At 38.2% G+C, this 14,271-nt stretch overlaps 1 protein-coding gene across 2 annotated transcripts in view; it reads right to left on the bottom strand.

Annotated features, from left to right (window-relative positions):
* Positions 1 to 14,271, bottom strand: part of LMBRD1 (LMBR1 domain containing 1) — a 93,190-nt gene that overhangs the window by 37,668 nt on the left and 41,251 nt on the right. For both annotated transcript variants that reach the window (XM_082305563.1, XM_082305562.1), the window contains exons 8-9: positions 4,803 to 4,928; positions 612 to 764 (exon numbers count right to left, since the gene is read on the bottom strand). In XM_082305563.1, the coding sequence (XP_082161689.1) occupies positions 612 to 764; positions 4,803 to 4,928 (279 nt within the window). The remainder of the gene's footprint in view (positions 1 to 611; positions 765 to 4,802; positions 4,929 to 14,271) is intronic.

The raw sequence follows: 14,271 nt of genomic DNA, 5'->3' as shown, positions 1-14,271 counted from the left end.
TACTGTTCCATAAAAGTACTGTTTTTTAAAACCAGGTATCCATTAAAATCAAAGTCGTAAGATCAAAAAGAGACCAAGATCAAAGCTTTACCCCAGTAACAATCTCTTTTGCACCAGTTAAGCATCAAGATGTAAGCTCTATGCAGCTAGCTTACTATTGATCAAGTAATTACTTGGCACAATGCTCATTCCAAATGCATATATTCTCATCAAATCAAATATCTCTCACTTTTGCTGGCTACATGTGATTTAGATTAACCTAAGCTACCTGACATCTACAGAATTCTTCCTTCTCTTCTTCCCATTTTCACATGCCTGAGAAAAGATAAGATATTCACATTTTCTATGGCAGTGGCACTATAGTAGATCAGCTAGGACTTGCTCTGTTTCAATCTTAATCGTATTTTAGGCAAAGTAAAAGGTTTTCCAGGAGCTCAAACACAGCTTGCTATAGGACTGTCATTGTGTAGTTAATAGTAATAAAAAAAAAAAAGCAGTTGATATTCAGGATGATAACTGATAACCGATAAACTTAACCTATGATTTATATGGGAAGAAGAAAGCTGGAAGTTATTCCAATTTAAGTCTCAAAAAGTAAGAAAAAGTTTTACCTTTAGAGGTCGGATAGCTTCACAGAACTTCGTCCACCAGCTTTTCTCAATAGACTCCAGATGCCTCTCTCTTCTTCGAAGTGTCCTTAGTCTCTCTTCTAGCTGTTGTACAGTCCGTCTATCCCTTGATGACAGAGGCCGACCATCTCTGCACTGCTTACCAAAAAATGATGCAAAAGATGAAGGGACACCGAGTCAAGGAAATAGACTTGGCATCTAGTTTAATGAGTTGCAACAACTCTAAAGACTCTGTAGTATATAATTCACACTGTTTCTATGCATAGCAAGAGGATGAAATGTAAATGTCACAAGCTGCAACAAAGGGAATTCCTATTAGGTGGTAGAAAACACTTCACAATGAGGATGCTCAAAAATTTTAACAGGGTAGGTAGTCTCCATGGCTGGAAACACTTAACATGCCCAGATGTGAATCATAGAATCATAGAATCCTTTGGGATGGAAGGGACCTTTAAAAGCCATCTAGTCCAGCCCCCCTGCAATGGGCAGGCACATCTTCAACTCGATCAGGTTGCTCAGAGCCCCATCCAGCCTGACCTTGAACGTTACCAAGGATGGGGCATCTACCACCTCTCTGGGCAACCTGTTCCAGTGTTTCACTACCCTCATTGTAAAAAATTTCTCCCTTATATCCAGTCTGAATCTACCCTCTTTTAGTTTAAAACCATTGCCCCTCATCTTATCACTACTGGCTCTGCTAAAAAGTCTGTCCCTATCTTTCTTATAAGCCCCCTTTAAGTATTGAAAGGCTGTAATAAGGTCTCCCCGTAGCCTTCTCTTCTCCAGGCTGAACAACCCCAGCTTTTTCAGCCTTTCCTCATAGGAGAGGTGCTCCATCCCTCTGATCATTTGTGACCCTTCTCTGGACGCTCTCCAACAGGTCCATGTCCTTCCTGTGCTGAGGACCCCAGAGCCAGATGCAGTACTGCAGGTGGCATCTCACCAGAGCAGAGTCTGAATCTGAATCTGAATTCTCTCAGTGCCAGGAGGCACACAAGGCGCGAACATTGTTCTTCCACTTCGATCGGTCTGCGGCTGCGTGCTCTGGAGTCCCAAGGGCCACAGCGCAGTCTTCTGTTGTTTTTTTCCTCAAAACATGACCGATCCAGTTCCATCTCCTCCTCCTCACTTCATTACTGATTTTCTCCATCTCAGAAAATTGATGCTCGTCATTTCTGCAACTTTTTATTTTTTTTTTCCGGGAGGAGGTAGTTGGCGTCCTGCCCAACCCCCATGACTTGGAGGGCCAGTGGTTTTTCTGTCAGGGTGGCCTTCCCTCAGGCTGCATTGGTTCGCGGCACCTTCTTCAATTTTATCCGGTGCACCCTCCAGAGAGGGATCCCCTATCCACCACCCAGGGGACGCGCCTTCTAGCCGTGCAGCCCCAGCCGAAGGTACCAGAGCAGAGTAGAGGGGCAGAATCCCCTCTCTCGACCTGCTGGCCATGCTTTTGATGCAGCCCAGAAGGCCAACTGTATGCTGGGCTGCAAGTGCACATTGCCAGCTCATGTCCAGCTTTTCTTCTATCAGTACTCCCAAGTCCTTCTCAGCAAGGCTGCACACAATCCCTTCATCCCCCAGCCTGTACTGATACTGGGGATTACCCCGACCCAAGTGCAGGACCCTGCACTTGTCCTTGTTGAACCTCATGAGGTTCACACAGACCTACCTCTCCAGCCTGTCCAGATCCCTCTGGATGGCATCACATCCCTCAGGCATGTTGACTGCACCACTCAGCTTGGTGTCATCTGCAAACTTGCTGAGGGTGAACTCAATCCCTCTGTCTGTGTCACTGATGAATATATTGAACAGCACTGCCCCAGTACAGATCCCTGAGGGACACCACTCGTCACTGTTCTCCATCAGGCCATCAAGCCATTGACCATTACCCTCTGGATACGACCATCCAGCCAATTCCTTGATAACCTGATCTAACCTGAAAGGGGTCCTTGCTTTGTGCAGCAGGTTAGACCTGATGACTTGCAGAGGTCACTTCCAATCAAATTCCATGACTAAGCCAATATATTAAGCTTGGCATCTGTATTTTCTTTCCAGCATTCCACTACAGGTACTCAGCTATGTTTCTTGCACTTGCAAAAGCGAGATCACTTGCTGTTCTAAAAATTAACCTTACAGAAATCCAAACAAGAGGCACAATTGCCTCAAGAATTAATTGAATGTACCAGGTAATTGTTTGTTTGATGATTACGTTTAAGAATGTACTTTAATTCCGAGCCTTTAAATACTGAGCAGGTGCCATTGCACTCTGTTGTAAATTGAGTAGCACATCCTTAAATCTCAGTTATACACTAATAAGCAAAAGCAACAAAATAGGCATTAGGTAGCTGAACCAAAGTTACTTCTAACATTGATGCTACTGTATAACAAACTGGTCTTTAGACGCAAAAGGTTCTTCTAGTTTTAGTACATCTCCTACTATTTATTTTTAAATTTTGAAATTCCCTATTCAATTTTTTTCCTCTTATTTTAAAAGAGCCTTCCTGCAAATAGTGAAACAATTCACATTTGGTGACATTAAAGTGAATCTATTTTAGATAAATTTCTCAAAAAGGTTACAAGACTAAGACCATATTCTAGTCACATGTAACACTTAAACTGGAGATCACAATGTACCTTTAACAGGATCACATAATCTCCATACCCTGTATAGCACCTCAGTGACTTGAAAAAGCCTTTTTGAAAACAGTCCAAGCTCCCAAGCTGCAAGTCCACACTTTGATTATTTAAGACCAATGAAATAAAGCTACCAGGTGTACTAATAGCAGAAGGCCATACTACATACTCAATCTTTTCATTAGATTAAGTAGCATACTTTCATAGTTCTAGTTTTCACTATACATTACTCAGTAACACTTACTTTCTTCATGACTTCATGCAAAAGTTACCAAAGAACTAAGATTTCAATTACAGACTGAGGCAGAATCCTGACCATAATCCATAAACCAAGGAAAATCAGTTTATACTAACAGTCACATTAAAATATAGACATAACTTAAAGACTTTATACTTTTTGATCCTATTTGTTAGCTAGATCGAAAAACAAGACCAGTTCCTTGCAAACTCTTATAATCCAACATACTCTTCTGTAATACATAGTGCTCCATTTTTCAGGGGTTTCTCGTTTTTCTCATTGATTTCAGTAATACAAATTTCTTTGTTGTAGTAGTACTCTGTAGAAACACAAAACTTTACAATTTAAACTCGGGGAGACTACTTTTTAGGTTTCATTACACAAGATTTCTAGAAGTTGAAGGTACCCACACTGCGTAGAGGTAGCCAAGTATCAAGGGAAGACTGTTGGAACTGATTCAACACTGCTGAGGTCTACTATACCACAGATCATAACACGGATGGGCTGCCAGGATGAAAGTGATGCATCTTAATGCCCCTTCCCCCCACTCAGGGCTATGAAAACACTGGTGAAACCATTACCTGAAATGGGCTGGGAAAAGGGTGAGAGATTACCCCTAGCATCTTGGATGTGAAGTAGAAATCTTATTCTCCTTCGGCTTGCACTCTTAGGTTGTTAAAAGTGTCCTGCTTACATTAGGCACAGCATTTCAGTGAGCTGCAAAGCCATCATGGGTTTACAAGTGGCGTTAACATCCTAGGGATGTTTAGGATTCAGAACAGAGATTTCCATATGCACGTCTTTCATAAGGAAGTGATTTATAACAGCAAGGTACATTAACTGGGAAGCAAGAATATCTGGGGCTGTTATTTATTCATAAAGATGATTAATCGTTTGATGAATCTAGCTCATGACAGCTCCATGTGGCAAGTACCCTGTGCTGATAACTACATTAAGTATCAACAAATTGGATGCCATATCTGGCAGATTAAGTGAGGTTAATATTCTTAACTTTTACAAAGTATCTCTTCCATATATCCAAGCAGGACTGGAGTAGTTTGAGTTTAGCTCGTCAGCACCATTATTAGCTAGACAGAAATAACTACTGCTGCAGGACTGAAATAAAACCTGGTCACTACTACACAAGTGACCACATTTGTTTCCAAAACTCAAATAACTGCAAGCTAGTCACTTCTGACTTGCTATTCCTTCTAGAACAACAACTGTCTACAGCATGACCATAAACTAGTAAGCAAGCAAGAAAAAAATCATTAAGAAAGGGAGAACAGCAAAGACTATACCTTTGATTTAATCCTTAATAAATGTTGCTCCACTTCTTCAATATCTTCAGTGTTCTCTAAACGTTCATATGCTGCACTGGTAGTTCCCTTGATCAAGTTTAGAGGCAAAGCTGACATGCCATAAGCCTAAAATAAAAAGGAAACATACATACTCAAATTTTCTGCCATACATTTTCATCTGATAAGGCTGCTGTATGTTGTAGCTATAAGGTATCACTGCTGTTTCCCCCTCCCCAGACTCTAAGGCAATCAATTCTTTTCCGTTTTGAGCAAAACATAACAAACACACTATGCAGACTCCAGCATCCTGCATTGTTCCAACAGTACTTAAGCGTGTCACGATCGCTGAGACAATAGCATGTCTTAAGACTCCATATAAGCACAGCCCACTGAAGATTTATCAAGCTAGCCTCTGGGTTTGGTTTTTTTTTTGTTTTTGTTTTGTTTTTTTCCAAATCATTTAGCTTCCCAAAACCTTGACTTTCCCACTTTAGATCATAATCAAAACATTGTGCAATACAGGAATTTCTAGATATTGAACTTAAATAGTTTTAGAAGGAAAGTATACACAATTTCTTTTAGCCAGTAGTCTTCAATTTACTTTTAAAAGGAAATTATGTAGAAAGTACCTGATCTACTAAAAAAAATTTGCCGTAAAAAGACACAGCAGAAGCTAGGTGAACACCTAAACTCAATTACATTCCAAGACTGCTTAGATACCCATTCACATTCAATAACTTTGTTGGCATTTACTCCTAGTTATAAATCCTATACCATTCAAAGTGTTTGCCAGCTTCTACATCAACATTATGCCCAGGTTTTTCCAATGCAAATTCTGTAAGCTTTCCACTAACATAAGAAGATAGATATTTGAGGTGAGGTAAACAAGAAGAAAATGCCACTATTTCCTCCCTGCTACCCTGAGTCTTACAGATCTAGGCCAAGGTCAGAAGTTTCTCCAAGCAATTTAGAGCCATTAGCCATAGGCTTTTTATTTGTTTTACTGTGGGTGGGAGGCTGTTGGTGGTAAGTTGTTCTTGGTGCAGATCTCAGCAGGAAGATTTTCTTTACTTTCTCTTAATCACAATTAACACATGCAGTTTTACTGACGTGCTTGATATCTGAACATTTGCTAACTTCAAAAATGAGCAGTTTTCTACATTTTCACAGGAATACCACTCCCTCCTTCAAGCACAGCTTTACATTTCATACTGAGAATTGATTTAACACAAATGCTAGTGTTATAAATGTCACCACACATGCTGTCAGATCACATGAGCTTTCTGTACACAAGATTTGATTTGACCTGCTTAAGAACCTACTCAGACATACTAATGCCTCATGCATTGTACTCAAAGACACTGTCCATTTTCTTGTGTATTTTTTCAACATGCTGTATACCCTGCCATAACACCCATTTCTAAGCCCCTTTAACAAAGGGGTATTATTTATTACTATTGTAGCTCAAAACTACATTAACTATTTAAATTAATAACCATCTCAATATAAATATCTGACTGCGCCCAAAACTTCAGTTTCACTCTGCAAACAACAATATTCTGTGATTTCAAGAAATATTCCTCGAAGTATTAGGCTATGAAAGCACGAAACAGAACTTTTGCAGTCTGACAGCCTTGTTCGCTTACTGTGGAATTAGGTTTCTTGTGTTCAGAGTGACAATTACCAGTAAATTGTTGGAACAGTGTCATTTAAGTTCAACAAGCAGACAGCATGTGTGCCTCAACAGGCTTCAAACCCAAGGAAACAGTGGTATCTGTTAAATCACTTTAAAGCATTTAAGTAAGGGTAGGAGGAAAGTATTTTCCTTCACATATTTCTCGAAGTATCTGTGTGTGTGTATGGGTATCTGTGTGTGTGTATGGGTACATATATAGCATTCAGCTAGATCTTTGACAACTTGCACTACCTGACTTTTGTTGCATAGCTGTAAAGTATTAGAATCGATTTTACCATAGACTCCTAGAGAATAAGGTAGGCTATTAGCTACCTGCTCAGCATTTCAGGACTTCACAGCTGACGCAGCCTCATTTGTCACCCAAAAATACAGCTAAAAAAAAGTATTTGCAGCACTGTTTACAGACTGTTCCAAATAAAGTTAAACTCCATTTTTTTAGCTACAAAAGGTAACTGGCAATTTCAGTCCCTATGTTAGAGCTTTTTGCTGTAGAAACTATACAAGGGAAAGACATCTCTTATAACAGGCTAGTGATGGCAAAGAAATTTCATGCTTTCCAAGACATTCTAGAAGTTCTGGTTTGAACACAGCTATACAGCCACAGAAAGGCCTACCTACCAGATAAGTGTTTTAGGTAAGGAAAAGAATTTAACTTAGGCTGGACTTTACAACTTCATCCATAAGTGTGGCTCATTTCTCCGTTTAGAGTACTTCCTTTGAGAGCATTAAGCTGCTTTGCTATCTACAGGAGCTAAAAAGCAGTCTCCCCCAATCCTCCTCTTCCATAGGCTGAAAAAAGAATTCCTTCAGCCTTTACAGGTTGCGTTCACCAACTCTCTAATCACTTTCACAAGCCTCCACTGGAGCCTCTACAGTTTTCCAGCCTCTTAAACTGGGGGACCAAAACCAGACACAGTATTTCCAGGTGTGGCTTTGGAAGTGCCAAGTACAGTGGAACAATCACATCCCTTGATCTACTGGCTATGCTCTTGCTGATGCAAGCCTAGGACACTCTTTGCCTTTCTGCTGCAGGGCACATTGCTGGCTCATGTGAGCTTGCTGTCCACTAGGACTTCCAGGTCCTTTTCAGCAGAGCCATCCCCCAGCCAGTCAGACCCTAGCATGAATTGTTGCTTAGAATTAATTCATTCCAACAGAAGGTCTTAACATCTGCTAAACTTGATGCCATTCTTGTTGACCCAATCTTTCCACCTGTCAATGTCTCTATGGTAGCTCTTCATTCTGTTTTACCTACTTCTCCCAGTTTGACATCATTCTCAAACCTGATGACTATATACTCAACCCCATCACCCATAACATTTATGAAGACTGAACAGTATTGGGCCCATATTGACCCCAAAGAGTTCACTCAGGTCTGGCTGCTAGTAACATAACTCCAGAATTTAGGTGAATGTATAAACACCATCCAATTTCATAACTAGAATGCAGGCTGCAATCTAACCAACATCCCTCTGTGGAACCCAAAACATTTCCAGTCAGAGCCAAAGACATGCAGTATGTAGAAACACGTATAATGAGAGATTACTATGACAATAGGCCTACACAATTTCACAAACCTAAGCTTAGAAGCAATTAAATTTCACCATTCAGCAGAGACTTCCACCTGTTCTTCAGCTACCATCAACTAACAGATAACAAGTATTTACTCAACAGAAATAGTTAAGGAATAATTCAGAATTCTAAATCTTCTAAATCTAAGTTTCCACAAAGCAAACTGCAACTCTTAAAGTGATGCATTGTTTTGCTGGCTTTGCAGATGTGAATTACATACTTGAACGTCAAACTTGCTCTAGTGACAAAGGCAGTGTAAGTTCCTTCCTTGAATACAAAAGATGCTAATAGTGAGATGATTATGCAAGTAAGCCTCCCATCATCAGTAGGGGAAAAAGCCACATTGGTCAAGACATCAATATATAGGATGAAAGACAGAAAGATGAGTCATCCCATGTGATGCCACAGGTCTGAACAGAAGCTGTATTAGCTCAGTTTCAGGGCTGCATTTCCCTTCAGGCTGATGTAGAAGTTCAAGACTGCCCTCAACAAAGTTTTAATCCCCTGGGTTAGTGCAAGTGTTAAGTTATTCACGGGCTATTATGTTGGGCATTTGCAACTCAACAAGCAAGTAGTGTATCGAAGATGGCACAGGAAAACCAAAGCTGTACACTAGAGCCAAGAGAGGGCTCACTCCTGAAATTGTTGGTTCCAAGTTTGGAATATGAATAAAAACAGATCAGAAGAGCCTTTAAAGTAGTTAAGTTAATTTATATACATGAATTTTGATAAAACAAGTAATTGAGTCTTGACATATTTACGCCACTGAAACAACACTTTCCAGGACTTATTTTTAGACAACCTTCACCTAGAAGTATTAAGTCAGATAAGAGGCACTGCACTGAAGAGTAAAAACAGTCATCCCAATGCAACAGAATTACAGCATACAGGGTTATTTTTTCCACATAGGTTCTTCAAAGTGAACTGAATCTAGTACTAAACACTAACTGTTCAGGCTGATGTCTGATAATACATGCTGCAAGGTTAGGTCTTTAAAGTCTGAGGCTGCTATCTCTGCTGCTACTGAATGCCTGATCAGCTTCACTGAAACCCCATTTTACAGTAGGGGAAAAAAAAAAAAATGTAAATTTAGAGCTAAAACAACTTAAAGAAGATTCCCTTCTCTTGAATCTCCACAAGTGATTCATATAAGAGATCACCCCCTATCAGTTAGCTTAAGGGCTGGAAAGCCAGACCCTAGGAGCTTACTACCTAGTAAGTACAAGGTTAGAGGCATCATCAATGAGCAGCTGTCTCATTTTGATTTGAGAGTCTGCCCACAGGCAATACAGATATCTCTGGATAGATCAACTTCATATTTATACTTCATAGATTTCTTGAAGTAGGTGGCCTTCTACTCTAAAGTGAAAAAAACAGAACTTAAGCAAAGCAACAGAAAATCCAGCTTACCTATCCTACAAAAAAGAATAGTCTAAACAAAGCTCTTAAGACTTCTTCCTTATTTGTTATTCACAGAAGTGGTAGCTCACCCTGAGACAGGAAAGTAAAGTAGGAGACTAACTCACATGAAAGCAACCATTCGTTTGATAGTGTTCATGCAGCATCAGTAGGCACTGAGGAACAGCAAGAAGCATACTCTAGCTGTTCTCTCAGCATGCCATTGAACCCAAATCTACTCTGTGCTCCAGACAGAGCACTAAGATACCTCAACAGATATTACACAAGCATTGCTTCCAGTTTGCTTAATCTTCACTTCTCCTGCGTCCCTTTCCTTGCCATCGTGTCTGCAGCAGATCCAGCTAGTCTCCTGTCATTCCACAGTTAAGATTTAGAAGGAAGAGTTGCTGTTCTGATCCTTTAGTCTCTTGCAGACTCCGCATCTTACAACACTTTAGACTTGCCAAACTCATGCAGCCTGCAGCTAGATAAGGGAATAGTCTTTCTTATTAGTTGCCCGTTATGTTAATAGTCACTCATAAGCAAAAGACAGAAAACAAGTGAAGTTGAGACAAATTGTAAAATCACATTTTACAGAAGTTGCAGCAAGCAACTACATCAGGGATAAACTCTTGATTATTAAAAAGATCCAGAAGGGTTTTCCACTGGGAAACATAACCACTAGCTTAACATTTAAATTGCACAAACTACCAGAGAGTTCCACAGAGAAGGGTAGGTTATTAATATGGGAACACCTAATGATCAAATCAGATCAGCCATAAGCACACAGATCAGTCATGAGGAACACAGAAAAAAAAACACATTGAAATTAATATAGTAAATGCCTTTAGAAAAGAACTAAATGAGTTAAAGCTAACTTTGAACACCTACTGCAAAAACCCTGAAGCCATCAGGCGTTATGGTTTAAGTAGAAGTTGATTATGTTTCACTTTCTACATCTGCTATATTCAGCTAACAAGATGTGGTCTGATAATTAACTTGTGGCCCCAAACAGGATAATCTCTCCTTGTTAAAGATCAAACAGAACAGTTAAGTTGTTTCTGATGCATTTGGTACACAACCAGCACTGTAACTGAAGGAAGTTTACCACCTCTTTCTGGTTAAAGAGATTTTTAAGAATTAGACTTGTGATTGCAAGAAGTTATCAGAAAGTATTTGTGTAGCATAGCAGAAAGACTCCCCATTCCATTTATTTTTAGAGATCCATATATCAAGCAGATGTGGCTTTTAAGTGCTATCACTGAGGTGTTTTAAAAGGTATATACATAATCTTGTGCAGTGTAGAAATTAATACTGAAACATTTCTTGCATAGCACTGCCCTCTAGCGAAGTCACATGAAACAGCCAAAAAAAAAAAAGAGTATTTTATATCACTGTACAAAAGGCATAAGAAGAAATGCTTACGACTTTAAATACACAAATATTCAAATTCCTGTTTTCTTACAACAGTTTGTTTCAAGATTTCACCTGAAAGTGTAACCATGAAAGACAAAGTGTTCAATGCTACCAACTAGACTGTGATCAAAAATGCATCTATTCAGTTAAAAAAAAAAACAGCTGAAATCTAGCTTAGGATATGCAGTGCTTTAAATACAAGTCAAGTATGAGTTAGCTTGTTTCAATATGAACATCCCACAAAAATCCCTCCATTTCAAGAATATTTTGGTATGGAAGAGATTTTCTGTAGTCATAGCCTAATTTGCTTTTTATTTGAATTATGTTAAGCATCAGGGAAGTCACATGATGATACCTTTTATCCCTTATAGCATTTGATATAGTTCTGTTGCCTATACTGAATGCTATTTCATATGGATACAACGCACCCTTGTCAGCATTGCTTCTGATGGAGCAGGTAAGCTAGTCCAATTAAGTAGTCTCAAGTGTGGTGCACTTTCATACATCATACCAATACAGGCAACACTTCTGAGCTTGTGTAAGAGGAACTAGGAATCCACCTTTCTTGAAAATGTACCTTTCTTCTCTGTGCACCTAGACCACAGTTTTCTTGCAAAGTAATCTGACTCTACAAGTGATAGTCACTCACTTTCTCACATTAAAGAAATCTGTCTCCATCTCTGGCTATCTACACAAACTACCATTCTAAAGATAAAAATTGGAATTCAAGAATCTTACTTCCAGAATACCATTAAGCATGGCAAACAGTGACAGTGGTTCACACATCCTCCCTAAATTGAAGAGTAAAGGAGAAAGCCTCCTAAATGCACTTGAAGATGGCAGACTCTCTCATGGACAGTTGTTGGTTTGGTTTTTTTTGTTGTTTTTTTTTTTTGTTGTTGTTGTTGTTTTTTTAAGCTCATGCCATACAGCTTGGAAAATCATTCAATGTTAACTAGTAAAATCTCAGTTCTTTCATAGGAAGTTTTAGTATCCAATCTTCAGTTGCTATAAGAGCATAAGAGCAGATGAATTTTTGAATAACATCACTATAAAAAAATCTCAAAGCATGGAACAGACTGACTAAACTAAACTGGTATGCTCAATACAACATTTCTTGTGTGATCTGTTGTATACAACATGAACAGTGCATGGAGTACTTGTTTATCCATTTCTCTAACTTTCATCACTACAATATTTTGCCACACATTCACCTTCATTTTTTATATTAATGTTTTCTCTCCACCATACAGATTCAAAGATTTTTCTCACTTACTTGTCAATGTTTAAGAGGACAAAAAAAATGCAGTCAAGGTTTGTAAGATGCAGAAACCAAGTATGACAGCCTCTACACTACAGTTGTTCTACTATACATAGTTAACGTGCTTGTGAACATATCATCTGTAAAAAAGTTAACTCTGACTCAGTTGTAATACTGAACATAACTATTTTGCCCAGTTGCTATCTGTTGCAGGGCTCTATCAGGCTTACAAGAGCATGAACAACTGAAAGATTAAACTCCTTTTAGGCTGCAACTCTAAAGTCCCAAAGTACAAAACTATCATTGATCCAGCAGTTTAGTATCTACAGTTCTCCAAGAGTGTAGTAGGAGTCAGGCTGTTAAAACAAAGAACACTCAAATTGGTTTGCTATTTCGGTTATTTACTGCTTCATGGAGAAGTGAACATAATCAAATAACTACATTTCTTTTATATTTAAGAATTGATATTGAAGTGATTAAGTGGTAATGACAATGAACACTACTAACTTCTGGATTTCTTAATAACTGTTTGACGTTTACTTAAAAGAAAATCAGTAGTAAATGAGTGCTTTTAAGGTTAGACAGATAAGAGGTTATAAGCTTTTTGGCTGTTAATAAGTCAACTGCAAGAAAAGTAAATCATACTCTGGACAGAAATCAGGTGTGAAAAGGTCATTAAATTTGTCAGTAGACAGACTGAGCTTTATAACATCTCTTTCAGGGTGGAGGAAAAAGGATCACTTTACAATTTCATAAGAAATCAAATAATGCTTATTAAATGTTTTGGAAAAATTACAGAGCCAATTATAATCATCCTTCAAGGACATGCTAAATAAGATGCACAAGATCACTCAAAAATTAATCTGCCTATCATTGTATGAGTAATACTTTATTCTGCCTTGAATTCAAATAGCAATCTGGAGCTGACAACAACTATTGTATTAATACCTAAGGCAATGTAAAACCATTTCAATGCAAAACACATTAATGAAAGAATAGATGTAAACTACATCATCTGTGAAACTGTTTCAAACAAAGCACTGCAACCCTAATTTATCATTTTCTTGTTATATTCCACATTTATATACATGGAAAGCTGTCAGTATAAATCACCAAGGTCATGGATTTGCAGAGCCCCCTTGAGGATCACTTGTTCACATTTCTTGCAAAACAATTTTAAATATCAAGTGCTGTACTTCAGCGTTATGCATTACATAACACCAAGAAAGTAGACTGTGTGTTATTAAAAGCTTTAAAACAGAAAAACAACTACCAATTCAAGATTATGTTGAAAATTAAGCCATACCAAGAAATAAGTTTAAACACTATTACTCATTTAAACATTGCATGTACTTGAGAAAAATGACATCTATGTTTATGCTCTTGTCAGTAATATTAATGTATCTATCATGTGAACATTTATAGGCTTCATCTACACTTCTGTTAAAACCACTATTTTATTATTCCCCCTTAAAAAGTTAAAAATTTAGAATACACATCTTCCCTAGTTGCATCTTTCCTCCCAGTCTTCCAATGTGTCAATTAATGTCAAGAAAAGACTATTCTTCAGTGTGTTCAGCAAGGAAATGCAACATGAAGCATGAGTTTTAGTATTATATTCTAGAAGACCATGCTAATAAGGACCAGCCTAAAGTTAGTCACAAGAAACACAACTGCAGCTTCCGCAGCTAAAAAACACTTTTATATTTTTACATCAATTTGAAGAAGCATACAAGTTTGCTTCTTGTACAACCAAACTTTTAAAGTTACAAAATGATGGAAAAAGTAATTTGTATTACTTAGATTAAAAGTATTAAATGTTTGAGGTTTTTTTTCCCACAACAGGCATATTCTCCCCTCTACTTACACAAGGAGCTTCTGAAAATTGCCACCTATCAAACTTTTTAAAAATTACTATCCTTTGACATAGAGTAGTCTTGCAAGAGTTGAGTCACTAAAACATAGAACTACCTACTTTTCTGAAGATACTGCATACTGTTTTTCAACAAAGTGCCCACTGCACTTTTTTGAACATTAGTTGTACTGAGGTGAATAAATAATATAGTAAGAATCTCTAATAAATCATTTTCTCAAATTAACAGCTGTGATGGAATAAAAAGTTGTTC

The sequence above is a fragment of the Platalea leucorodia genome (genome assembly GCF_965183815.1).
Source record: "Platalea leucorodia genome assembly, chromosome: 3".
NCBI lineage: Eukaryota > Metazoa > Chordata > Aves > Pelecaniformes > Threskiornithidae > Platalea > Platalea leucorodia.
Note: the sequence above shows the minus strand (reverse complement) of the source record. Positions and strands in the feature narration are given on the sequence as shown.